At 45.1% G+C, this 27,585-nt stretch overlaps 1 protein-coding gene across 2 annotated transcripts in view; it reads left to right on the top strand.

Annotated features, from left to right (window-relative positions):
• Nucleotides 1-1,729: 1,729 nt before the first annotated feature.
• The window catches only part of Ppp1r21 (protein phosphatase 1 regulatory subunit 21), a 60,894-nt gene continuing 35,038 nt past the window's right edge, over nucleotides 1,730-27,585 (top strand). The window contains exons 1-9 of one of the 2 annotated variants that reach the window (XM_050146085.1): nucleotides 1,730-1,890; nucleotides 15,558-15,626; nucleotides 17,832-17,978; nucleotides 20,007-20,108; nucleotides 21,749-21,913; nucleotides 22,038-22,096; nucleotides 22,918-23,012; nucleotides 25,219-25,271; nucleotides 26,034-26,183. In XM_050146085.1, coding sequence (XP_050002042.1) covers nucleotides 1,834-1,890; nucleotides 15,558-15,626; nucleotides 17,832-17,978; nucleotides 20,007-20,108; nucleotides 21,749-21,913; nucleotides 22,038-22,096; nucleotides 22,918-23,012; nucleotides 25,219-25,271; nucleotides 26,034-26,183 — 897 coding nt within the window. In that variant the 5' untranslated portion in view covers nucleotides 1,730-1,833. The remainder of the gene's footprint in view (nucleotides 1,891-15,557; nucleotides 15,627-17,831; nucleotides 17,979-20,006; nucleotides 20,109-21,748; nucleotides 21,914-22,037; nucleotides 22,097-22,917; nucleotides 23,013-25,218; nucleotides 25,272-26,033; nucleotides 26,184-27,585) is intronic. The other variant, XM_050146084.1, reaches the window with a different exon arrangement.

The raw sequence follows: 27,585 nt of genomic DNA, 5'->3' as shown, positions 1-27,585 counted from the left end.
AAAAAAAAAAAAAAAAAAAAAAAAAAAAAAAAAAAAGAAAGAAAGAAAGAAAAGAAAAGAATAATACAAAGGGTGAGGGCAATAAAAGAGAGAATACAAAATGTTACTTCGTGTGGGTCTCTCTCTCACACACACACTCATACACACACACATACAAAGGGGTGTAGGCAAAAAAATAATACAAAATGTTACTTCATGTAGGTCTCACACTCATACACACACACACACACTTTTAAAATAAGATCTTGCTGTTCAGCCCTGGTTGGCCTAGACTTACTATGTAGCCCTGACTGCCCTTGAACATGAAGTCCTCCTGCCTCAGTCTCCAAGTGCTGGAACAAAAGGTATGGCTGAACATGTCTGGCTGTTTCTACTTTATATATATAGTTTGTTTATTTGTTTGGTTTTTTTTTTGAGACAGGCTTTCTCTGTAGCTTTGCAACCTGTCCAGAATCTAGCTCTTGTAGACCAGGCTGGTTTTGAACTCACAGAGATCCTCCTGCCTCTGCCTCCTGAGTGCTGGGATTAAAGGCATGTGCTACCACCACCCAGCTTCTACTTCATATTTTAAAAATATACTTATATGGTATTGTAATTTACATTTTCTTGAGACAGTTTCTCTGTGTAGCCCAGGCTGGCCTGGGAACTTCCTAGCTCTACCAGCCTTTACCTTCTAAGTACCGGGATTAAAGGCTTACACAGCAGCATCCAGCACAACTTATTACATTTAATATGGTGTTTTAACATGTTGATGTTTTTATATATATGTAGATAATGTACAAATGTAGTTCATTAGTTTCAATTGCTGTATTATACTCAACAAACATATTGCTTTTATTAATTCATATTATTCTATCAAGAAATACTTCAATGCTACACTTAAATTAATCCCTAACAGAATTGTAAAGAATATTTTAAATTAAGGAAGGGAGGCAGTTTTCCATTATAAGGTATCTCAAGCTATCTAATTTTAGTTGTTTTTCTTTTTAAACCATTAACGTTCTTCACATCTCAATGCGTGGCAGAAATTCTCGGAAATTTCCGAACGACGGTCTTTTGACCGCTGAAAATGGTTCAGATGCATGGAAAGGGGTCAGGAGTGGGCACGTGGCATGTGAGCAGAGAATGGCCGCAACAACTCTCAATGTCAAAACACCCAAGGCAATGACGGTTTTCTGATCCAGAGAGGGGAGAAGGGCAAGCATTATAAATCGGTGGTAGGTTTGACAGTTTACAGTGCAGAGCAAGTCTTGTAAATCCAGATAACGAATGAGAGACAGCAGAATACAGGCTTCCAGGCTCCTCTTCAAAGATGCAACCAGCAGACGCCAGGCAGTTGCTATGGGAACCACGGGACAGGGCGGCCAGAATTCTCGTTGCTTTTAGAACGCTTCTCCTTCCGGTTCTCCGTTCCTCACACTCCCTGTCTCCCTCCCTGTTGCTCCGTGCATTCCGTAGGCCCCACATTCTTTCCTCTTGAGTCTGGCTCGCCCCGAGCCGGGTCGCCATCTTGACGCCTGGCCCAAGATGGCGTCTCGGGCCACAGGCCGAGCACAGGCACAGACCAGGCACGTCGGCCGGGCCGCACACGCGTGAACTCGAGCACCGGAGGGCGGGGCAGTGATGTCAAGACGTCGTCCCTCCCCCGTGGTCGCCCCGCCCCCGGGTCCGCCCCGCCCTCCTCCCGCCTCGAAACCCGGAAGTGGAGGAGGAGGCGCGGCGGCGGAGCTGCAGAAGCTGGCAGAGCCCAGCCCAGGAGCGAGTGCGGGGTTGGGGGCGGGGGGCGGGGCTCAGCAGCCCGGGCGGCCCGGCCTGGACGGGGCGGGGGAGGCCATGGCCTCCGCAGAGTTGCAGGGGAAGTACCAGAAGCTGGCTCAGGAGTACTCGAAGGTACCCATCGTGGGTGGGGAGTCAGGGGTCCTTGGCCCTGCGGCCTCGGCTCGCCTCGGCTGAGATTTGGGACGGTGGGGGATGCTGAGGGCTCCTCCTCTCCTCTCCTCCTGCTTCCACCATGACGGTGCCTCCACCTGCCGCTCCAGGGAGCTAGGGCCGGGCGGTGTCTGGGTCCGTGTGCATCTCTGCGGAAAGGAGCTGGAGTTTGATTCTTCTTGCTGGACAAGACAGCTTGGAAGTGGGATGACAGAAATCCAAGGCTCAGCCTTTGGTGCTGGCGTGAGAGGAAAGGAGGCATATGAGACCACCCCCTTTGCTCACTGCTTCCTCAGTTTGCCCTGCCCAGTGATGGGGAAGAGCACCATTCTGCCTTCCCGAGGGGATGGTTTAAGGATAAAAAGACTTATCTGCCTCCACATCAGTTGGGGAGGATAATATCGTGTGAACTGCCTCTCTAGGACAGGTACTATAGAATACAGGTGTTGTCTTCGTTGATATTGACAGCTTGCGTGGTGGGGCCGTGTCCTTTTTTTCTTGTATCTTCCTTACTAGAATGGGGCAGTTCACTCAGCAGGCTCTCCTTACAGAATTATGCAAAATCGGGACTTCATTCTCTGTAGTGTCGGCCTTTCAAATGGTGGAACCTTTTTCTTGGACAAGGGTGGTGCAGTTTCTGGCTTAAGAATATTCTAATGAAGTTATTAAAGCAGAGTCTCATGACTTTGGAAATGATTCAGTAGTCACGTTCAATTTTCAGTTTTCTTGGCATTCACAGAATTAACGAAAAGATTTAGCCCCTCTTATAATTTGAAAGAAAAAAAACCTCAACACTTTATCATTTTATTAAACATGTATTTGAGAAGGTAAAATGAAATATTTAAAGGAAAAATGGAGCCTGCACCTAAACATGCACTCTTAAGTCTTCAGCATCAGATGGGAGCCTTTGGTGAGACTCTGCTCATCCCACTCCTGCTACCATGGGCAACCTCTGTGCATTGCCATTTGAAATCCCTTGGGAGTCTGTGGCTCCCTGTCAGAGACAGTGAGTTGTCTTTTGAGGAGGACTTCCTTGTTTGAAAGAGCCAGAAATTTGGAACAATTCCTTATGATGAAGGAGGATGGGTAGAGGACGGCAGTGCCCAAATTTGCCACTACTATTTTTGGTTGAAAATGTTTTATGCATATAAAGTAAGGGGAGTGATTTCCATCTCTGGAGGATAAACAAGTTTGAAAGGCAGTTCCAAATGGCCTGTGAGTCGTTCCAGAGATGCATGGAGTAGTGGCTGTGCTGCTGAAAAAGGTATACTGCCTCCTGAAGTAATAAAAGATGTTGGAAGATTTTATTTTTTCGGGTATGCATGCATATAAACGTGTTCAACAAATTCATATTACGTGCACCTTGCACACGGGGTCAATTGAGTGCGCCAGAGTTCGAGCTGCAGAACCATCTTTCATAGGCTCTTCAAATGTGGGATATAATTATGATACAAAGTGACATTCAGTGGGGCACAGAGGAGAGGTCACTGGGCAAGGGTGGATGTTACTTAGACGAGGGAGTGGGGAAGGGTGTTGAGGAAAGTGGTAGCTTTCCAGTTATGAGATTAGCTTGTGTTTGCTGTCGTGAAAGCCCCTTAAGATGCATGGTGGATGTGGTGAAGGGGAGGGGGATCAAATCATGAAGGGTGTGGACTTTGTTAAATATGATGTGTGCAATGGGAAATGGTCGAAGAAACCTATTCATCCATCCATCCATCCATCCATCCATATTTATTAGTGTGTGTGTGCACGTGTGTGTGCGCGCGTGCTCGCATGTGTGTGTTTATGTAGGGGACATGTGTGTAGTGGTCAGGAGACAGCTTTTGGGAGTTGATTTTCTTTTCTACCATGTAGGTTCCAGGGATTGAATTTAGGTCATCAGGATTGTGACAAGTGCCATGAATGGTTGAGCCATCTTGCCATCTTCCAGATTTTTTTTTTTTAAGGGAGTGGTATTATGTTTTGGAAGGAAGCTGGTAACTATGTGGTAGATAGGTTGAAATAGAGATTCTTTTTTTTTTTTTTTTTTTTTTTTTGGTTTTTCGAGACAGGGTGTCTCTGTGGCTTTGGAGCCTGTCCTGGAACTAGCTCTGCAGACCAGGCTGGTCTCGAACTCACAGAGATCTGCCTGCTTCTGCCTCGCCACCATCGCCCGGCTGAAATAGAGATTCTTGTTGGACCACACTGGGAAGAAAGTGTAGGGTTAAGTAACGTTAGTGGCTGGAGTGGAGAGGAGGTTTAGTTTAAGAATACTTTTAGCTCACTCTTTTTTGAGGACTGGCCTTATTCGTAGCTGTGGATTTAGGAACGATATGAAGAGTGCAGATGCCATTCACCCTCGGGTCTTACTTCAGGACTGGGTGAGGGAAGACAGAGGTGGTCGAGAGCTGAGGTGAAGGTTTGTCAAGGATCAGTCGCTACTACCCGAGGTGGGAAGGTCAAGAGGGAACAAAGGGGTGTTTTAAAGATGTAGATTTCGGGATGCAGGGATAACATAGGGATATGTTAAAGTTGCATGTTTTATGTGTCAGCTTGAGGTGATGTTGGGAATCATTGCTGACATTTTTTTTTTAATGGAGATGAACTTGCTAAAATTAGCGGCAAAAACTAGTTGTTTTATATATTCCCATAAAGGCTGGGCGGTGCTGGCACATGCCTTTAATCCCAGCACTTAGGAGGCAGAGCCAGCCTGGTCTACAAAGGAGTTCCAGGACAGCTAGGGCTGTTACACAGAGAAACCCTGTCTTGAAAAACAACAAAACAATAGAAAATAAATATTCCCATATAGATGAACTTGAGGAGTTAATCAGAGTGTGAGTGTGGGGAACACCTGTAGGAGTGATTCACCAGGAAGAGGGGCCGCTAGGGAGGTCTGCTGAATTGGGGATCATCTCCCCTGTGGGGCCAGACATTTCTCATTCTTCTGTTTGCGCTTTCATGGACATTACTGAACATAGAACCAAAGAGGCTGGGTGAGGTGGCTCCAACCTGAGGCAGTGGATTGCTGTGAGTTCTTTATGTAGACCAGCTTTGGCTATGAAGAGAATTGCAAGCTAGCTCTAAGACCCTGTCTCAAACACACACACACACACACACACACACACACACACACACACACACGCAGACACTGGTCAAAGACTGTATGTACTTTTCGTTGCCTGTCAACTCTAGAGCAAAACAATTTCTAGATTAGCTCTCTACCTTGACGGCCTTGTTCCACGGAAGGGGTATGGTATCTGTTTACTGCCTTCCCTGGTGGACCGATTATGCACTAATACTGAAATGTACTTGCATTGGTCTTCTGCCCTATTTAGGATGCTAAGGAAAAGATTTCCTGTTACCATGTAAAAGGGGAGAAGCAGGCAGGATTCCTGAACCAGGACATTTGCATTCCTCCTCATCGCCTTCCAAGCAGATCTCAGCCTGTGCTCGGAAAAGGGCCTTTTCTTACTCAATAGCATGGGCAGATATTTTCCCTTGAGAATTTTTGTCCCCAAGAATGACATTAGTTTTGGAATAGCATCGCAATAAAACACATGCAGTAGTAAACTGTGAGTATTCAGAGATATGGGGGTAAGGTAAAGTTCTCAATGACAAAAATACAGAGGATTACAGCAAATTGTTGTTTTTAAGTATTTTTCATTCTTTGACGATTTCATATATGTATGCAGTGTATCTAGTCATATCTACCCCACCTCTTTCTTCCTCTCCTCCTGATCCCCAACACATCCCCCTTGTACCTTCATGTCTTCTTTTGAGTTCTCACTGAGTCCAATTAGAGCAGCCTGCATGTACACGGTGCTGGACCATTCACTGGAGCCCGAGCAGCCTACCAGGATCCATTGCCCCAAAGAAAGTGGACTCTTCCTTCCCCATCAGCCATCCTTTGCCAATAGCTTCTCAGCTGGGATTGGGGCCTTGTGTGTCCCTCCCTTAAGCTTTTTAAATAGCTGCAAAAAGAGGCTGAGGATATAGTTAGAGTAGAGCAGTGATGTACTGGGAGCAGGTCGCTAAAACATTGGCTTCCAATGGAGGTTAAGGCCGCAGTGGTTTGGGTAGCTAAAGTCACTGGAGACTGACTTCAGTTCAGTAGTTTTGGAGAAGGAAAGGTCTGTCTCAGCGGGTTACAGAGGGTTTTTGAAGTGAGCAGGTAAAAAATGCAAGCTACTTCTTTGAGATGTGAGGGAAAGCTAATGAAGGCCCCAGCTGCCACATTGTATATTAAAGATAAAAGACCAAAAGCTACTCCCCGTTTCCTTTGCCACTTGTTGCTCTCCTTATTCTCTGGTATACCTCAGGGAAAAGGAGGTGAAATGTGTTAGTCTGGCTCATTTGATTCCAGCCTGCTTTCCTTGAAAGAGCACTTTTGCCTGATACCATGGTACGTGTGTGAGCAAGTTTCAGGATTTTCCCAGTATTAACGCTCTCTTGGGCCAATAGTCTGCAGAATCTGATTCCCAGTTTCCCATCAGCAACATCGTTTGAGGATGAGGTAGAAATGCAGACTCCTGGGTCTGCACTAAAGGTGTGGAATCTGAAACCAGCAAGTGGGACCTGGCAGTGGGACAGACACCTGGAAGTGGGGCGCAGCAGTGGGACCCGGCAGTGCGACCTGGCAGTCTGTGTTGTGGCGAACCTTTGTGGTTTGAATATACAGTATATTAGTAACTTCGTGTTGCCACAGCTGAGTTCCCCAGGCAGCAAGTGACTTGTATAAAGGCTTATTTACCCTTGCTCTGCTTTGGAGAATCAGAGTGCAGAGGGAGCAGACGGAGTAGTGCAGGCTCAGCGTGAGCACCTCCTGACTTCTCTAGCATGCGGTGCATGCAGCGGCTGGGTAGTGAGAGGAGCAAGCACTTGATTACATTGCACAACCCAGGGCAGGGCGAGGAAGAACACGGCTCTGCCTTTCTCTGAGACCTAGTGAGCTGGGAACTTCCTGCCAGACCCGCTTCCTACTGCCCATAGCACCCCACCATCACCAAAACAACAAAAAACAGGGCCCACCCTAGACATCAGCTTTTATGTGTGACCTTTAGGGGGACACAACCTCCAAACCTGAGCACGTGATAAACTTTGGGTACATCTTTCAAAGAATGTTATCAGTAGCATAGCTTTGTTTCTGATAAAGATTGTCTTTTTAAAGCTCTTTTTGCAGTCTTAAGAACCAGTAAGATTGAGGTGGGTGGTCCTAGGACTTCCCACAGGTCAGCGAAAGCTGATTGCTCTTTGGGCTGATGAGGAGGGGGACTTGATCGGGGGAGGGGGAGGGAAATGGGAGGCAGTGGCGGGGAGGAGGCAGAAATCTTTAATAAATAAATTTAATAATAAAAAAAGAACCAGTAGGGAAGCCAAACAGTCTTTATTTTCCTATCAGTTTCTTTTGCAATTGATGTGCTTGCTTATGAAGATGGGTGGCCTTTGGGAACCTTTCAGACCTGTTTCCTAGTGCAGAGCTACTTGGGAAAGGGCCCAGTTTGCTCTCTAGATGATGGGGCTTGGTGGAACCTGATGAATCACCAGCTCTAAGAGCTCCTTGGTCTAAATTGCATGAAAATTGAATACAATTTTCGTTAATCTGTTTTGTTTTGCTTTTAGGACATGGTTTCTCTGTGTAATAGTCTTGGCTGTCCTGGAACTCACTTTGTAGACCAGGCTGGCTTTGAACTGACAGAGATTCACTTGCCTCTGCCTCTCGAGTGCGAGAACTAAAGGCATGCGCCCCCAATTCTTTAATCTTGATGTGTAGCTTTCAGTGGCCCAATTGGGACAGCTCTGTGTTTGGTGCTATGGGAAGGACTTTGCATGGGAAGGGCAGTGTTCTTTTTCTTTGCTGTTCAGTAGGGCAGCCTTGTGTGGAAATTAATTTATGTTTATTTTTCTTTTGTGGGTGTGTGTATGTGTGTGCACATGCGTGTTCACAGGTACACATGCATGTGTCACAGAAAATGTGTGGAGGTTAGAGGACAGCTTGTAGCTTTTAGTTCTTTCCTACCGTATGGGTTCCTGAGTTTAGCTGGTCAGTTTTGGTGGCAAGTGCCCTTACTGACTGAGCCATCTCACTGGTCCCATATCTAGAAGCTTAACAATCAAAAAACGAAGCTAACAAAGCTAAGGAATTGAAATTTAGATTTCATTTCATCTTAAATAATTATAAAAAAACAGCATGTGGCTCATAGTTACCCTGTTGGACAATGGTATTGAAACCCTGGCTTTGTACCTCATGTATCTTGGAGTAAGTCAGTAGAAGACCCCTTCCACCTCCCCAAACGACAAGTTCTGGCCCGGTAGGTCCAGGGTGAGGCCTGCAATGTGCTCCTAAGCTGCTGTAGTAACTGTCCAAAGACCAAATGTTTTAGAAAGACAAGGTCTGGCATACCCTTCCCCTGCTGAGGGGCAGCTAACCTGCAAGTCTTGCTGGCAGGAATTTTATCTTAGCTATTTTCTTTCATGAAGACAGAGTCAGAAGGAAGGGTTGCACCTGAAGGCGTGCCTGAGAGGAGGCTTTTCCTTTGTCAGGGACAAAATGACTGCTGCTCCTCAATGACCCACAGTCTGTGCCTGCCCCCATCTTCTTCCTTCCTGGGGTAGGGAGACATAGTAAGTCAGAGAAAGACCAGCACATGTTGGTAGCAGAGTAGACTGTTGCAGATGTTAGGACTGGATCAAGTTATAGGGATCTTTCTAGCCCCAGACACAGTAGCTGGGACTGCACATGGCTTTAGTAGTCACAAACTGGCTTTAGTAGTCACAAACTATCTTTAGTAGTCACAAACTATCTTTAGTAGTCACATTGCGTGGGGTCGTGCTGAGGTGTAGGGTTGTCTTTTATGCACATTGTAATGAAGAAAAGCTGTATCTTTAAAGTTCATTTTATAGGGTTGTAAATCATTTCTAAATGTCAGCATGTCTACTGCATGAAAGTAGCCACATAAGAGCAGTTGTGACACAGACAGTGGTTGGGGTTACGTGAAAAAAGCCACATGCATGATTTATTTCTTCTTCTCCGCCAAGTCTTCTAGTCCTTGTGGTTCTGAAGTCACACCCCCCCCCCCTTTTTGGGCCTGCGATCTAAACAGAGATTTACAGAATGACATAAGGGGGTCATAGCTGGCTTATCACCATCCTCTGGGTCTCTAGAGAAGCATCTGTGTCATAGGCCTGATTGGGGACTGAGGCTGGCTGGTAGAGTTAGGAAAAGGACTGTCCGAGTGATGGCATCCTCTTACTGTCATTACAGTTAACACCCTGTTTGCAGTGTTTTATTTGAATCATTAGCTAGATAATTATTGAGTTCCTTATCCACAGCATTGATCTTTTGTTGTGAGCAGGAATTATCCAGAAGTTTATACTGTGGTTTCTCACATGAAGATGTTCAAATTGTTGTGTTAGAGATGCAGACAGAAACATACATAAATTAGAAACTGTAAACTTTCCAAGTTTAAAAAGTAAAATTAAGACAAAACACAAACAAAGCCTGTCTTGTTACTAGCAGGTGCCAAAGGAACGGAGGAGCAAGTTCACCGTGGGCCACAGGAGGTGGTTAGGAAAGATGATGGCAGAAGTGGGGCCAGACTGGTAGGGTTTGAGGCGGAACACCAGTTAGGAGCTGGTGGGCAGCTAGAAGAGGATTTTAAAGGACTAGGGGGGCACTGAGAGATACTGCTCCATGGATGGCACAGAAGAGTCGCTACTGCAAAGAACGAGGCTGTGCTGTCTTTAGGACTTTCCTGTGTGACAGAGACATCAGAGCACTTGCTTCTCGATTACATCAATGTGAGTCGGCTGCCATACCTGTCTCCTACAAGTGTTGTGTCTGGATGGCAATCATGTAACGATCTAAAACAGAAGCAGGTGGTGAGTGCTGGGGAGGAGGGAGACGGATTCTGAAGGATCAGACTGGGTGGAGGTATCAGGGCTTACAAGCTGCTGCAGGTTCATTGAGCAGCACCTGACCATGGCAGTGCTGGTGTGCAGGAGAGCGTCCAGTGCCACCGAGCATAGCGGCCCTGGCCTTTCCTGGCTGTATAGGTAAATATTGCTAATGGGAATTTTGATATTAGTTTCACAGAAGCCATACTCTGAGTTGCCAGTTTAGCAAGTAGTATTTTCCAAAGGAAAATCCAGGTCTTTTTGTTGTTGTTATAATCAGTTAGATTGGATGCCATACAATTACTTAAAAGTTTCCCCTTTAACAAATGGATTTATTCAGTTTGTTCCAAATAGTCTTCACTATATCTTAGAAATGAACGATAATAAGATTTTATTATAAAATTTTTCTGCCATTCTGATGGAGCAGGAAGTGATGAGTTCAGTAGGGGTAAAGCCCATTTGACTTTAAGGCAGTCACTAGGAGTTTATAAATACCATACAGAAAAGATACGCTAAACCACAGTTAGGACGGGGGGCGGGGTCTGAAATGACACCTAGAGACTGAAGTGGGTGTGGTAATCTCAGTGCTTGGAGGCAGAGGTCAGAGGCCATCTTCAGTTATAAGCAAGTTCCATGCCAGCCTGGACTATATAGTACTCTATTTCTATCCTTTGGCTGTGTGATTTGAAAGTTTTCATCCTCCTAGGCGGATGGCTCATTATCCTCAAGGGTGTTTATTGCTTAGAAAGTAGAAAGCTACTTAATGGAAGTCCGTATTGAAGCAGTGTTTCCTCCATGGACTCTTAGAGCAGAGGTTACCAGACTTCTGTGAAGAGCTGTACAGTAGTAATCTAGTCCGAGACGCTGACCTCTGTTGCAGTTGTCCAGGTCTGTCACTGCGTGTGCTGCGTAAACAAAGGAGTATGGCTGCATCCCAAGAAGACCTCAAATTAGGTAGCAGGCGTTTGGATCTCAGACCTTAGTTTGCCAAGCCGCTGGGTGGTGATGGCACAGACAGGTGGGTCTCTGTGAGTTTGAGGCCAGCCTGATCTACAGAGCGAGTTCCAGGACAGCAGAACTGTTACATAGGGTAACCCTGTCTCGAAAAACAACCAAACCAAACCAAAACCAAAACAAGAAAGAATTAGACTTTCATCTTTGTGCGTGTATGCTATGTGTGTTTGGGTCCCCTTGAAGACCAGAGAGCATCATGCCCCTTGGGAACTGGAGTTGCAGATGGTTATGACTCACCTGACATGGGTACTGGAAACCAAATTTGGGTCCTTTGGAAGAGCAGCCAGAGTTACTAACTGCTAAGTCATCTCTCCAACATCTTAAAAATTACATGCTTATACTTTTTAAAAAGGCGACAAAATACAATATTGCTAATTATCTTAAAATATGTTATCTTTCATTTTAAATTATATATATTTTTAGAGCAACATATATATTCTCTGTGTGTATTTGTTTCTTTGTTTGTTTTTTCAAGACAGGGTTTCTCTGTGTGGCTTTGGCTGTCCTGGAACTTGCTCTGTAGACCAGGCTGGCCTCGAACTCACAGAGATCAACCTGCCTCTGTCTCCAGAGTGCTGGGATTAAAAGCGTGCGCCACACTGCCCAGCCTCTGTGTGTATTTGTACACTTGTGTGAATGGGTGCAGATGTGGAGGCCAGAAGACGGCATCAGGTGTCCTACAGCACTCTCCACTTACCCCTTGGAGACAGTGTCTCCTGCTGAGCCTAAGACTTGCAAGTCTTCAGCTGACTAGAGAGCAGCCATCCCCAGCCCTTCTGTTGCTGCCTTCCTCAGAATCAGGGATACCGTGTGTGGGATGCCAGGCGTGTTCTGTGCACGTTGGGATCTGAACACTGGCTATTGGAATTGCACAGCATCCTTCCAGTCCTAGCATTTTGTTTTTGAGACATGGTCTTACACTATAGCTCACTTAGGCTGGCCTGAAACTCACTATTCTACAACAGGCTGGCCTCAAACTCAAGGCAGTCTTCATGTCTCAGCCTCTTGGGTGTTGGAAATTCTGGTGTGGAAATAGTAAATTCTTTGCAAACTACAGCCGTATCTTGTATTTCCTTTTCTCTTTCATATCCTCTGAGCACAATGTCATAGATGGGCAACAAATAAACACACCTTAAAGAACAGTCCCTTTAATTCGTTCCAGTTGTGAGATCACCGCTCCCCACTGCGGGACACCTTCTGAGAAGGACCTTTCCTGTAGTTTCCTATCTGGTTCTTACAGCGTCCTAGGAAAGAAGGGGACTGGGCCAATGAGTTCTCCCATAATGCAGGTCAAGATCATGATGGAAGCTCAGCTGTGTAAGTGAAGAACCCATTTATATTGCCTCGTAAATGTTGGGCCTGGGTTTAGAGACACTTCCTGCTGTAGCTGCGAATTGTGCCTCTTCACCCCCAAAAGGGAGAAGCCAAAGATGAGTGAGTGTCTTTTCTTTCTAGTTTTAAACTTCCTGCTTTGCTTTAAATCTCTCATGAGGGTTAGCATTTTAATATTCCCGTTAAATCTCTCGTAAGGGTCAGCATTCTAATATTCCCGTTTTCTTGGCACAGAAAAGAGTCATTTCCGTTCTCCTTTCTCAACAGACAGATTTGAGCTTGGCAAGGTTAGAATTTTAATCCGTTTTGTCTTGTTGACCGTGTCCTTTGCTTTACAGAAGCTTTTCAGTTTCAGGAGGTTCCATTTATTAATTGTTTCTCTCAGTGTCTGTGCTACTGGGGTTATATTTAGGAAGTGATCTCCTGTGTCAGTGCGTTCAAGTGTACTTCCCACTTTCTCTTCTTTGAGGTTCAGTGTGGCTGGCTTTATGTTGAGGTCTTTGATCCATTTGGACTTGAGTTTTGTGCATGGTGATAGATATGGGTCTATTTTCATTCTTGTACATGTTGATATCCAGTTATGCCAGCACCATTTGTTAAATATACTTTCTTTTTTCCATTTGATATTTTTTGCTTCTTTGTCAAAGATCAGGTGTTCGAAAGTGTGTGAATTAATATCCGGGTCTTCTATTCAGTTCCATTGTCCTCCTGTCTGTTCTTATGCCAATACCAGGCTGTTTTCAGTACTGTGGTTCTGCAGTAGAGTTTGATGTCAGGGATTGTGATGCCTCCAGAAGTTCTTTTATTGTACAGGATTGTTTTGGCTATCCTGGATTTTTTGCTTTCCATATGAAGTTGAGTACTGTTCTTTCGAGGTCTGTGAAGAATTGTGCTGGGATTTGAGGTGCCCTTGATCTTGTGATCCTCCATCCCCAGCCACTCAGGTTCTGGATCTGTGAGCCAGCTACCTGATGAAGTAGATAAAATTATCCCATTTCAGTTTCTCAGAGGACACAGTCATTTAGTATCTGTGTTGAGCTCCTGAACTTGTCAGCCACACTGGATTCAGGTTTACACTTTGCCGTGCTGTGTCCTTGGCTGAGGACACTTCCTCTTACTGTGGGAGAGGGTTTTCCCTCTAGATCAGCCAGTGGTGGTCACACTGTGATAGGCACAAGTAGTAATTTACCAACTGCTTTACTTTTCTTTGATATTTAATATTACAGAGCCAGCGAGAGTCCAGCCCAAAAGAGGGAGGAGGGATTATATGAGCAAGGGTGGGGATCAAGATCATGAGGGGCAAACCCACAGAGACAACTGACCTGAACTTGAGGGAGCTCATGAACTCTAGACTGACAGAAAGGGAGCCTGCATGGGACCTACATAGGCCCTCTGCATGTGGGTGACGGCTGTGTAGCTTGTTCTGTTTGTGGGCTTCTAACACTGGGACCAAGATCTGTCCCTGACACATGAGCTGGCTTTTGGGAACCTATTCCCTATGATGGGATACCTCACTCAGTAGTGATACAGGGAGAGGAGCTTGTTCCTGCCTCAACTTGATATGCCGTGCTTTGTTGACTCCCATGGGAGGCCTGCCCCTTTCTGAGGAGTGGATAGTTGGGGGAGGGTAGAAAAGGAGGTGGGGGAAGGGAACAGGAGGGGAGGAAGGAAGGGAAGCTATGGTTAGTATATAAAATAAATAAAAAATTTATAAAACAATAACAACAACAACAACAAACCATTACAGAGCCAGTAAGATGGCCCAGCAAGTGATGGCAGGTAGTCTTGCTGACAAGCCCAACACGCACATGCACGCATCCACACGTATATATGCACATGCACACACATGCATACATAGTAAGTAACTCTAATACAGTTAGACATACGTTTAAAAATGTAACTATGGGAAATAAGCCTGGTTCTACCTCATTACCCAAGGAGAAGGCCCATCTTGGCAGCCCACCTTTCTCTCAAAAACTCTTTAAAGCAGTAACTGCCATTATTTCAGCAGAATCCAAACTGCCGGGCTCCTATCTCAGCAGTCCATCTTGCCGTTCAGTGACTAGGGTCCTTATCTGTGCTGTGGAGGCTCGGGCATAACCGCCTCCTTAGGATTGTGAGCTCTGGGTGATGTCACACACGGAAGGCACTTGGGGTGCAATGCAAGTGGATATTATTGTGTGTGCGTGTATGTGTGTGGTGTGTGCGTGTGCGTGCATGCGTGAGTGCGTGTGTGTGTGTGTGTGTGTGTGTGTGTGTAAGAGCTCAGGTGCTGTTGAGGCAGGGTCTCTCATTGGCCAGACATACCAGCAAGAGAGAAGAGAGGCTGAGTAGTCAGCAAGCCCCAGAGATGTACTTGTCTTCAGCTTTCCAGTTCACCATGCCCGCCTTTTTTTTTTTTTTTTAACAAAAGCAAAATCATGGGTTCATGGAATTGAATTCAAGTCCTTGTGTTGGCAAGGCAAGCATTTAAGGTTGTGTGTAGACAGGGTTTGGAGGTACTGTGGTTTCTAAAACTGAACTTACTCAGCTCATAGATGACAACTGTCTGCTATTCTGGAGACATCCCTGTGGTGACGACAGCTGTATGTCTAATATTGGGTACCAGGTCCCCCAAGTCTGTGGATGCCCTACATTCTGTTCACTTCTTATTCTGTCATTTGTTCACTTGTGTTTTGCACACCATCAGTGTTCCAGAGTTTCAGGAAAACGGTATTTTCTCTCTCCATTTTGAAATGTGATTTTTATTTTATGTGTATGAGTTTTTGCCTACATATATGTGTCTGTGATATGCAGACTTGTGTACAATAGCCTTGGAAACCAGAAGAGGACATTGGATGCCCTGGGGCTGGAATCCACAATGTGGTGCTGGAAATTGAACTCAAGTCCTCAAGAAGAGCAGTCAGTACTCTTAACTGCTGAGCCATCTCTCCCGCCCCACATTTTCTTTTATTGTATCATTTTAAATTCAGGACCATGACTTATAAATAATATAAATCCATATAAAGAATGATATACTCAAAGGCAGGAGACCTGGGTTTTTTATTTTTATTTTACTTATTTATCTTTTTAATGATAACCAAGACTCACACCAGGCAAATGCTCTGCCACCAAGCTACAGCGTCAGCCCAGGGGACAGAGATGTGCTAGTGACTAGGCTTATGTTATTGGAGAACTTAACTTCCATGTTCCACTTAGCAAGTTATTATATCTGTTTCCTTCTTTGGGGGCAAATAGTGTTTGTTGTCACACAAGTGCACACACATGTACACACACACTCACGCAAATGTATATATAATACTTGAGGATGTTAGTTATTCAATGGGAAATTGTCATTATGAAGTAATTGTGATTTCCTTGCTGTAAGTGGTTTCTTTATATTAAAAGTAATTACTGCTTTCTGTTACCAGCTTCGAGCTCAGAATCAGGTCCTGAAGAAAGGCGTCGTGGACGAGCAGGCCAATTCTGCTGTTCTAAAGGTATGCAATGGGAACCCGGAGTAGCAAAGGTTGTTCCGTGTTTGGAAAAGCAGATAGTTTGGGGGATAAAGTCCCAACTCTGACACTGATTTACTAGGGGTAGGGATTTTCAGAGTGTTTACTGTGTCTGACTTTCCTCCTTGCTTAGGTATGTATATTATATGTCTTCTCAGCTTAAATAATGTAGAAAAATACTTCATCTAATGCGTTCCTTCTGTAGTCCAAGGCCTTTGTGGAGTCAAATCCATCTGGATGGATGCAGCCTTGTATCTGCCTCTCTAGGCAGCACTCTGAGGGGATGGCCATGTTTGTATTTGCATCTCCGGTGCTCAACAAATAGGGCCTAAGAAATGAATTTGAAGCATGAATCATGTGATCCGTTTATTCTTGCCGTTAGTTTGCTACTTCACGGTGACAACCTGTGTTGACGTGTACACTGCTTGAACATCCATTTTACCTCAGCACGTTTGCTAACTGAAGCATAATGGGCTGAGAAAGGACTTATCTCTGCCCCGTTCTATTTGGCATATAATAAATGCTGGCTTGTAATACTTTTGACTGGAGAGATTAATTATGGGATATGGATTACTTTCCTGAAACCCTTGAAGAATTGATCACTGACTCTCGTAATGTTTAGAACCTAGTACTGAGGAAGTATCTCCCAAATAGCGTGCTTTGTTTTTTGGCAGCTCCCGTGCTGGTCTTGTGGATAACTGTGGTGCTAGGGGCGCGTGGATGGTCAAGGCAGTGGTGCTGGAAATACTTAGTTCTGTCTCTGAGCTCTCGCTCACTTTAAGCCAGGCACTGTACTAAGCCATCCTACACCTGTTATCTTATTTCCTGTTATCGCTGAAGGATCGATAGTGTTATCATCCTGTTGCAGAAGCTGGGCTTTAGGTAGTGGTTGGCACACCACGCTTTCGGAGCTGATGATTGGTTAGCGCAGTTAGAGCATCATGCAACTGGAGGGAACTCATTGCAGCAGTGTAAAGAAACTGCTTTGTGTCCTGTTTATCCTGAGCTCACTGCAGTTGCACACAGTGTCACAGTACATTGTAACTACGGGACAGTGAATGTCAGGGCGTCCTCCGATTATTTAATTGGATCTGCTCCTTAATGAATTCGCTTGGACTTTCTTTAAGAGTCTGTGGGAATTACACTGAACTGAACCTATGTGTACCTTCGACCTTCAAGTAAAAATGAAAGGCATCCTGAAAAACAGTAAAGAAAAAGAACATTTTCGACTCTCGGACACACGGTTGGGCTCTCCAGCTGCCTTCCTCATGCAGAGCATCCCACAGCACACACAGCAGCCATGCAGTTAGGTTGCTGCTTCAGTACAGTTAGAGTATCTGTCCGTTGTTAGTTTTATGACTGTTCTTCTCAGTGGAAATAATCAAAGTGGACTCTGGTTGCTTTTGTTGGTTATCAGTGAACACAAAATTGTAAGTAAAATGTAGTTAATTATAACTTGTGCATTTTACAATAGGGTGAAACAATGTCTCTACCTTCCTGTTTCTTCCCCTTTATAAAGAGTAGAAAGTAGTCAGCAGATAGGATGTTATTGAAGTCTTAGTTGTTGAGTCTATTTTTATGGGCTTGAAAGTGAACCGATATGGACCAGAGTGTGAAGTCGTCTTGTGCTGTCTGAATATTGGCTTCAAATCCTACCAGGTGGCAGAGTTAGGTGGAAGGAGGTGTGTTGAGAGGACTGGAGCCCAGCTGTAGCCCTACGCGTGTGTAGGTGTCCTTGAAGGCCAGGTTAGGTTCTCAGCTTGGCACAAAGAGGATGAGGTGGGAAAGGACGTCGTTTAAGTTCAGAGAACACAGAGAAAGGAGTGTAATCAGACTCCGGCCCTCTGATCACTGAAGGTGTTACTAATAAGTCTACGGTTCCCTTTACACACTCAGGTTTATAAATGTGTAGCCCCTGGCCTGTCTGCTCACTGTCACAGACTTAACAGAGTTGCAGGCATTTTGCTTTATTTAAGTTGCTGATAGTCTGTTATTTCAATATATATATTTTATTTTATTTGTAAATATACTAGTTTGGCTGGAAGATCTTTTTGTGCAAAAAACATATCTGAAATAATAAACGTAAATTATTCATTCCCCGAAGCAAGGGGATTTTATTTTATATTGGTTGAACAAAGACTTAAAAACAAACAGCCAAACAGTGTGAGGAACTATTTCTCTTTGATGTAGGAACAACTGAAAATGAAGGATCAGTCGTTGAGGAAACTACAACAGGAAATGGACAGTTTGACATTTCGAAATCTGCAGCTTGCCAAGAGGGTGGAACTCCTTCAAGATGAGCTAGCGCTAAGTGAGCCTCGAGGCAAGAAGAATAAGGTAAATTCAGCAGAGGCCCCTGTGTGCAGAGGGATAGACTGGCTTCAGCAGCAGAGCCACTCCAGGACCTCAGTGCTCCACTGTGCATCTGGTAACAGTCCAGAAGGGAGATGTTTGCTATTGATACATCCACATAGGGGCATTTTCCTGTTTTCTTTTGGTTTCAAGACAGGATCTCTTCACGTAGCTCAGGCTGGCCTCAAATCCTCAATTCTCTCATCTTAGCCTCCGGGTGCTGGAATGACATGCGTGTGCCACCATGACCAGCTCAGGGGCATTTCCGCAGGAAGGTCAGTTCTTAAGGCTCTATTCATCTATTAAGGTGAATGATTGATTTAGTAGATGAGGAAAGTCATGGAGCATCTCATATTGCTCAGAGGTGATGTCGTTGTTCCCTTAATTCCTGCTAGTGAAGGTCTGGCAGATGCAGTCAGGGGGTGAGGGTGAGCTGTAGCTGCTCGAGCAGGAAGCGGCTGGGGCCTCAGAGATGAACGGTTGCCTGCTGAAGAGCAGCGTTGGGCTAGTGGCCGAGTGTTAAGTCTTACGTGTGTGTGGACCCATATTCTGCAAGTGTGTTTACAGGCTGTGTTGAAAGGAGCAGCAGATGGGGACCTGAAGGAGGATGTGTGGAGGGAAGAACACTGGCTCTAGAGTTCAGCATGGTTCCAGTTCTCGGCCTGCCAATTATAGCTCTACAACCTTGGCACAGTTGTTACTCTTTTAGCCTCAGTTTATCCATCTGTAGAGTGGATATGAGAGGTTAAGGCTTTAGGGATTGAAGTGATCACATGGAGTGTATTATCATGTGATAGGTGATACCTTTCCCAAATGCATCATTCTGTTTAGAAGGGCGCTCTGAAGTGTTAAGTGCAGAGGGACAAAGAGGGCCTGCATGTATGTGATAGAGCTAGGAAGTGTGCTTGCTCTGGGGATTCCAGGTGCTCCCTGGGAGGAAATAGCCATCTAGACGGCAGACATGACTATCAGGTGTTTCTGAGCTGGGGAGGGGGGTGTAGCCCAGGCTGGCCTGGGATTAAATATGTAGGCCAGGCTGGCCTCAGGTGTGTAGTGTAGTAGTTCTCTTGCCTGGGCTGCCTAAGAACTGGGGTTACAGGTGTGAGCCACCATGCCTGGCTAATATAGCAGGTTAATTATTTAGCAGAGGTGCCTAAGAGTTGTGAATTAGTCTTCGTTAAGGCTTTCAGGTTTGGAACACAAGGACCACCAGTAAATCATTCCACAGCGTGCCTTATGTACTTTTTGTGTTCCAGATGTGGTGGGTGTTTAGTGTCTTTGGTTTTTGTAGAGCTGTGTTTCCAGAGGCTCCTCTCACTGCTGATTTGTATTGCGTCAGCAGGTGAGTTCATCTGCAGTGATGAGTGAGCTACTGAGAAGGCAGAGATGGGTGGCCGATGTCTGCACACAGTGCCATTGTGAGACTGCTGCTTGAACAGTCTCAGCTCTGTGTGCCACACAGAGACAAGCCTTCATTCTTAGATCTCCTAAATAGTGCTATTCTTCCTAGTGGATAAGTTCATACTCACAAGAAAGGAATTTTCCATAAGCTCAGCTTTTTCTTGTGTGCATAACAACATGGTTAGGTTTTTATTTAAATAGGAATTTATGTAAACTCTTATAAGAACATGTATTTGCGAATGCTGCTATATGAGTTAATAGAACTTCTTAAAGGAATACAGTAATTCAGACTCTAACATAATCTCTCCCATCAGGTTGAGATGAAGCTTCCTGCTATTGTCTTCTAGCAATTCCTGAATTTATATGCAAAAACTGATGAACCCATTTATTTTTTTCTGTCCCTCTTTTAAGTTTTCTTGCCTTTGTTGTCTTTGCGGTTTCAGTTTGGGTCCCATAGGCAAAGTTAAGTGGTGAACTGTGTGCCTTTTGCAGGGTGGTTTGAAAAGGGTAAACACGTAGAAGACTAGCCACTGAGGTCGTAGGTGCTGTGTGCCTCAGCTTGTTCCTCTAAAGGATCGGAGTTGTGTGGACATAACTTGTTCTTTCCCTCAGAAAAGTGGAGAGTCGTCTTCTCAGTTGAGTCAGGAGCAGAAGAGTGTCTTTGATGAAGATCTGCAAAAGAAAATCGAGGAGAATGAACGGCTGCATATCCAGGTGACAGAAAACTGAACGACTGAAAATGGGTCTTGGGACTGACAAGATGGCTCAGTGGGTCAAAAGCCTGAAGGCGTATGTTCACTCCCTGGGCACCACACAGTGGAAGGAGAGAACCGACTCCCACAAGTTGCCCCTCTGACTACCACGTGTGTTCTGTCTTGTGCCCACACACAATAAATAAATGTTTAAAGAAATGTGTCTTGGCACTGGAGAGATAGCTGTGTGGTGAGGAGAGCTTACTGCTCTTCTAGATGACCTTGGTTCAGTTCCTACCTCCCATTTTATGGCTCAAAAATGCCTGTAGCTCCACTTCCAGAGGATCCCTTTTCTGGCCCCCGAGGGCACTGTATGCATGTGGTCCAGGTTCATAATATGCAGACAAACACAAACTAAAACAAGACTCAAATACGTAAAATACATAAATATGTTTAAAGATGGGTCTTATAATCCGAGATGTGGAAAAAAATAATGCAAATAGTTACCTTGTTGTCTGCATGGATTTTTCATGTTTTCTATATGTCCCTTAAGAATGTACTGTGACTATGATTTGTTCATTTCTTAACTCTCACCCATGGCTTGATGTGAACATGTGTATTTGTTCAGCGTCTTCAGATCAGAAGTATGCTAGGCACTAGTCCCTCTACCTAGAGTTGATGAGCTGGGTCATTTGGTGGGAGCTTAGCAATAAGTAGGGTTTGTTTCATGATTTATGATGTATAGGGTTTTGTTTTGTTTCTGTATTTTTGAGGCAGCTTTTCTTGTAGCTCAGTGCTAGCCTTGAGCACCCTATGTTGTCGAGAATGTTTTCTCAATCTTAGTCCCCTTCCTCATCTATGGGAGTGCCCGCATTACTATGCATCATTGTGCCAGCTTTGAAAGATCTCAGGGCCCACAAGACGGCTCAGGGCATAAAGGTGCTTGTCGCCAGGTCTGAGAACCCAAGTTCAATCCCTAGGACCATAAACCAACTCTTGTCTTCAGACCTCTATACATGCGCATACATGCACACACAGTAATTAGAAAAAGAGAAATCTTGAAAAAAAATTTTTTTTAAAGATTTATTTATTTCTTATGTACACAGTGTTCAGCCTCCATGTATGCCTGCAGGCCAGAAGAGGGCACCAGATCTCTTTACAGATGGTTGTAAGCCACCATATGGTTGCTGGGAATTGAACTCAGGACCTCCGGAAGAGCAGTGCTCTTAACCACTGAGCCATCTCTCCAGCCCCAATCTTGAAAAAAAATTTAGCTCTGCATTTTATATCTAATAAATGAATTAGCGTCAGAGTTATAAAGGAAGAATGCTTTGTATGTTTTAGGAGCAGCACCTCAGTTGAATTGTCTATAGTTGTCCAGAGTACAGATTTGGGGGCCTAAGAGAAGGGAGGTGCAGACTGTGGAGCAGGTTTCTCTGTTCCCGTGTCATTTCTGCCATGTTTTAACTATGAGTCAAAGACCATATGATGCTTTTACGCTATTTCCACATCTGTAAAAGAAGGCTAAGAAAGTGCCACCCATGCTCCCCGTGGGAATTAAGTGCTCTGGTGCCTTCAGCTTAGCCCCTCAGCGGTGCGATAGTCACAGGGCGAGTGGTCGCTGCTGTCCTCACTGCATGCACTGGGCTCTCCTCCTTTCAGTTTTTCGAAGCAGATGAGCATCACAAGCATGTGGAAGCAGAGCTGAGGAGTCGGCTGGCCGCCCTGGAAACCGAAGCTGCTCAGCACCAAGCTGTGATAGATGGCCTGACCCGGAAATACATGGAGACCATTGAGAAACTACAGAACGACAAGGCTAAGCTAGAAGTAAGCTCTACTGCCCTTGGGGGCTAATTAAGACCTAGGTCCAGGCTCCTATAAGTTCTGGGGTGCTGCGTGAGGACTCAGCCATAGGCAGAACTGTCAACTTTTCTTTCCTCCCAAAATTCAGGTAAAATCTCAGACTCTAGAAAAGGAGGCCAAGGAATGCCGACTTCGAACAGAAGAATGGTATGTGGAAATGGGAATGGGGCCCTGAGGTCAGGGTCAGACTCAAGCCTCTGCAGGCCACTGCCAGGGAGGGCCTTTTCCAGTCACAGGGCCACAGCACCTGGACAGAGTGGCCTCTGCTGGGCCTCAGGATAGGTCTGGGAGGCCCCGCTCTCAACTCTGAACTGCAACTTGGTGTTTTTGACTCTCCTGGGACAGGGACCCTAGTAGTCTCCAGCAGGAAATATGACTATAAACGGTGCCACTTTCTTATGGTACATTTTGAAAAAGATTGAGATTATGGGATCCAGTTGTGAGATCTCTAAATCTTAGTGCATTACATAGCAATGTGCCAAAACCATTCGTAGTCTCAATGTTTTGTTTTTTGCTATTTACCATAATACATAGGTTTCACTGCATTGGTAGAAATATATGTGTGGCTTAGATGGTATCTGTGCTAATAATTTAGCCAAAACAGAAGTTATCAGCTTTTGAACTCAAGTCAGAAATAATCTGGAAAAGTACTTTTAAAAAAAAAAGCCTGTGCAGTGATAATTGAATAAACATTTATAGATAGTAAATAGAAAATTTATGATTATCTTGGGGAAGTAAACTCAGGTTGTGTAAGAAACTGGAACTCGAGTAGATTCCCCAGAAGTCTCTGGGGCTTTGAGGAATGGGGCTGGTTCCTCTTTTAACGTTAAGTTTGAACAACTCTTAGAGGAATGTTCCAGATGTCAGCACAGCTCTTTGAAAGCCTGCTGCCAGCTGTTGGGATAGCAAGCAATTGACGATTCGCTGATTGGTAATAATGTGGTTTTGTGGGTTCTTTTATCTTTCAGTCAATTACAGTTAAAGAATCTTCATGAAGATTTGTCAGGTAGATTAGAGGAATCCTTGTCAATCATCAATGAAAAAGTACCTTTTAATGATACAAGTAGGTATCACACAGACATACGTTTTCTGTTTTTGCATCTTTGACTCTCTGTGGTAGCTGGTTAAGTTATATTATTTCTAATCTCAGCAAAAAGCCAAATTGACCTGTTGGAGGGCTCTGCTCTCCTGATCAGTGTGACTCATTTCCTAAGGACATTCTGAATTATCTCCAGAGCCATCTAGTGCGCTCTTTTAATGCACTGCTCACATCCCAAGGCAAAGCCAGCCTGCGTGGGAGGTGGTGGGATATTTGCATAAGAGAAGTTGATTTTGTGGCTGGGGGAGGGAGGGTGGTCCGCCATGGATGTGTCTTTTCAGCCTGTTAACTTCTGCTTCTGGATTTCCCAGTGACAGGAAGCCTTTGGGAAGTCTAGCTTCTGTTTCCTCCTAGGGATGGCCTGGTAGCTCACACATCCAAGAGTAAAAAAAAGAATTTAGACAGCACTCACATGTGTGGTAGATGTCTAACCTTAGGTGCAAACGGAATGAAACTCTTGAAGACAAAGAAATATTTATCTGGGAGGCCAATGAGATGGCTCGGTGGGTAAAGGGGCTGGCTGCCAAGCTGGCAAGCTGAGTTCAGTCCCCACAACGCCCCAAAGTTGTCTTTTGACTTTCATCTGCTGTGGCATTCAGGCGCCTGCTCCTACCTGCTTGAAAAATAAATTAGTTCTTAAAAATTAAAAAAAAAAGAAAAGAAAATATATTTGGAATTCAAAGCCCACATTCAAGTTAATACAATCAAGTTAATCCACACTTCCTTTTTCTACAGCTACATTTGAAATTTGGTTTTTAGTTTTTTTAATTTCTTGTTAGAAAAGCTGGGGTGGGGGTGAAGAAAACAGCAGTTTGATCCCATCTAAAATCAGCATAGGCGCTGCTGGAGAAATGGCTCAGCTGTTGAGAGCACTGGTTGCTTTCCCAGAGGCCCTGGGCTCTATTTCCAGTGCGCATGAAGTAGCTCCTAGCAGGCTGTAATCCTAGTTCCAGGGGATCTGGTGCTGTGGGAGTGCATGTGGTGCACAGCCATGTCTGTATCAACCAAACTCACCGTTGAAAACAATCCCTGTGCCCAGCGTCTACATAAGGGACACACAGTGTGAGGAGAGTGTGAGGAGGGCCTCTGCAGGGTCCTTGGTGAGCTCTCTATCACAGTGGTGGGTAGTGAGGGACTGTGGGAAGAAGTCAGGCAAGCACAGTGAGGATTTGCGTGAAGCAGGTGTTTCCACCCGCCGATGCTGTCATTGCTGCACAGCACTGGGAAGTCAGGGAGAATGCCTGTGGGAAAGGCAGCCAAATCTGCTGACTGGATTTTGTGACCTTGAAAGGACTAGTAATTTTTTCTTTTAATTAATTTCTTTCTTTCTTTCTTTCTTTCTTTTTTTTTTTNCTCAGGTTGTCAGCATTGAGCAACAAGTACTTTACCTGCTAAGCCATATCATTTGCCTTGTATTATTTATTTCTTTTTTTTGTTTTGTTTTGTTTTTTTTTTTTTTTTTTTTTTTTTTTTTGGTTTTTTTTGAGACAGGGTTTCTCTGTAGCTTTGGGGCCTGTCCTGCAACTAGTTTAGCTCTTGTAGACCAGACTGGCCTCGAACTCACAGAGATCTGCCTGCCTCTGTTTCGCAAATGCTGGGATTAAAGGTGTGCACCACCACCGCCCAGCAAGGAGGACCAGTAATTTTGTGGTGCCTGATGCTAGGCAGCATCTGTGGCAGGTGGCAGGTGGCAGGTGGCAGGTGGCAGGCGGCCTGAGTGTGAGGACTGAAGAAGACTGGGACCAGCCAGGAAAGAAAGCATTGAGGTACTGGGACCCGCAGCAGCAGACAGTGAAATATGGTCCTGCTGGGGACACTGGCATTTTTGGAGGATTAGTGTGGCAGCCAGGGGAGGGTTATTGTAGAAGAATGATGGATGACAGCAAGAATATTAGGAGCCTTGGTAAGGAATCTTGAGAGGCCCCAAAGAGGAGTTTGAAAAGATTTCTTTGAAGTGGAAATCCAGGAGTAGTTTGTTTGTTTCTTTTAATCCTGAAGTTAAACAAAGAAACAGTTATTACTTACCTGCAAAACCACAGCTTCCCTATATATTCCAAGCTCCTCTGCTGTGACTGTGTGTCGGACATTGAGTTCTCATAGGAAGGATTTTGCAGTTGCTCTCCTTTGAAGACTGAGCTGAGCTCTAATGGGCATCACTTTTGTGTTGTAGAGTATCATCTGTACAATGCTCTCAACGTTCCACTGCACAACAGGAGACATCAGGTAAAGGATGGAGCGGGCGTGTGTCTCAGTTTCAGCCATCCATACGCTGTCCTACCAAAGTCTGATGTGCTACTCACTGCTTTGCTCTCTCTCATCGACTCTTTAAACCATGAGTTGATTTGATTGAATTCATGCTCTACTGATTTTTTAGGTTTTTATGTATTTTTTACATTTATAACTTATTGGGGGAGTGCTCCTATGTGGAGGCCTGAGGGCAGCTAGTGGGAGCCTGTTTCCTCCTTCCACTGCATGGGCCCTGTGTATAGTTCTCTGATTGTCAGGCTTGTTGGTGTCAGTGGCAGGCACTTTACCCAGTACTACTTCTGATTATTTTATTAAGACAGGGTCTCACTGTGTAGCTCTGGCTGTCCTGGAATTCACTGTGTAGACCAAGCTGGCTTCGAACTTACAGAGATCCCCTGCCTCTGCTTCCCAAGTGCTGGGACTAAAGGCGTGCACCACCATACCTGGCAGTACCTCTGATTTTTGATATTTTTCTCATTTTATCACATTAGAACTGAATTATGGGATGCCTTGCTGTTTGAACCAGGCTTTTGTGTTAAGGTAGTATGCTTTTTTAGCCAAGGCCAAGTGGAGGAGGTGGATCCGCCAAATCCGATGGCTTCCTAAGTTGCTCGGATGGGAGGACACCAAGATTCGCGTGGGAGCGAATGAATGTAGACTGAGGAGTGCAATCACTGGGGTTCAAGTGCTTTCCAACAATTGCTTGGTAGTTGACTTGGTGTGCTTTGCATTTTAAAGCTGAAGATGCGAGATATAGCTGGGCAGGCCCTGGCTTTTGTTCAGGACCTCGTGCCGGCTCTTCTGAACTTTCACACCTACACGGAACAGAGGATTCAGATTTTCCCTGTTGATTCTGCCATTGACGCCATATCACCATTGAATCAGAAGGTAAGTAGTTACGATGCCTTTCTTGCCATGGACAGATGGGGAGAACAAATAGGGACTTCTGTTCAGACTGCTTCCCTGTATTAGCCAAGTACCGTGGGAGTCATGGAAGAAGTCACAAGTCATGGTCTTCACCAAAACACAGTATGGCAAATACAGGGTGTTAAGAAATTAAAGCTAGGGGAATTATCAGAAGACTGCAGAGTGAGCAGTGGAGGAAGTGATGAGAGAGACAGACAAAGAGACAGAGAGCGTGCACGCAGTTGAGCTAGCTACCAATATGGCCAGTAAGTGTGGAGTCAGCAGGGAGGGCCGTGCCCTGTGAAGAATTGGTGAAGATTCTCTGGGATTTGGAGCCTTGAAGACTGAGTGAGATTTGGATGTAGGAAGAGGGATGGTGATTGTCTGAGCTCCCAGAAGGAGCTGTATGAGTGGGAATGTCAGGCAGGACAGCATGGGGGGTGGGCCTGAGCTTTGGGGAAGGATGGGAGGGCGCGCTGAGCCAACTTGTGGGCTGGAATGTGAAGCCCCAGAGTGGGAAATGGGATGAAAGTTAGGAGAGCAAAGTGGCTTTCTTCCCCATTGGTTACAAGATTGAGGCCTGTGCAGCTTTTGATAGCGGTTGGCAGAATTCCGTTTCCGTTTTTGCTAGGAGGGGTAATTTGCTGGCATGTTTCTGTCTTGTCCATAGTTGCTTTGACTCTGTCATTGGTCCAAACAGCCAGTGCAGTCTGCCCCTCGTTCCTTCTGCTGAGGCGGCTAGTGGGAAAGGGCGGAGCCAGTTGTGTGGGTCTGTGGGGCTTACCTCAGGATAGAGGAGGTCTGCATGTAACTTTCTTTAATCCTTCTGCTTCCTTTTGGCCAAAAGATTTTTGCCTCCCTACCCAGGTAGTTTTAAAAAGGATTTAAAGACACCTTCAAAGTTTTATTTTATTATTATTTTTTGTTTTGTTTTTTTGAGACAAGATTTCTCTCTTTAACAGCCCTGGCTGTCCTGGAACTCTGTAGACCAGGCTGGCCTCTGCCTCTGCCTCTGCTTTCTGAGGGCTGGGATTAAAGGTGTACGATACCATCGCCCTGCAAAAAATTTTATTTAACTGTAAAACTAAAATGCTAATAAGTATATTCATTTTATATGACTGGACATTAAGCTACCCAGGACTTAGTGGTTTAAAACTGTAGATATTGGCTGTCTCCCGGTTTCTATGGTCAGGAATTCAGGGACCAGCTACCTAGGGAGTTTTTGCAGCTCCTGCCATCTCATAGGATCACACTCACGGATGGAGTCACCGGGACTGCATTCATCTGAAGGCCTCACTGGCTGAGGGGTGTACTTCTGAAGTGGCTCAGATTTATTTACTCACATGCTGGCTGGTGTCAAGGAGCCTTTTGCTCATGTGCCCTT

The sequence above is a fragment of the Alexandromys fortis genome, unplaced genomic scaffold (assembly GCF_014885135.2).
Source record: "Alexandromys fortis isolate MF-2015 unplaced genomic scaffold, M_Fortis_MF-2015_v1.1 scaffold_42, whole genome shotgun sequence".
NCBI lineage: Eukaryota > Metazoa > Chordata > Mammalia > Rodentia > Cricetidae > Alexandromys > Alexandromys fortis.
This window is presented reverse-complemented; position numbering and strand designations above follow the sequence as displayed.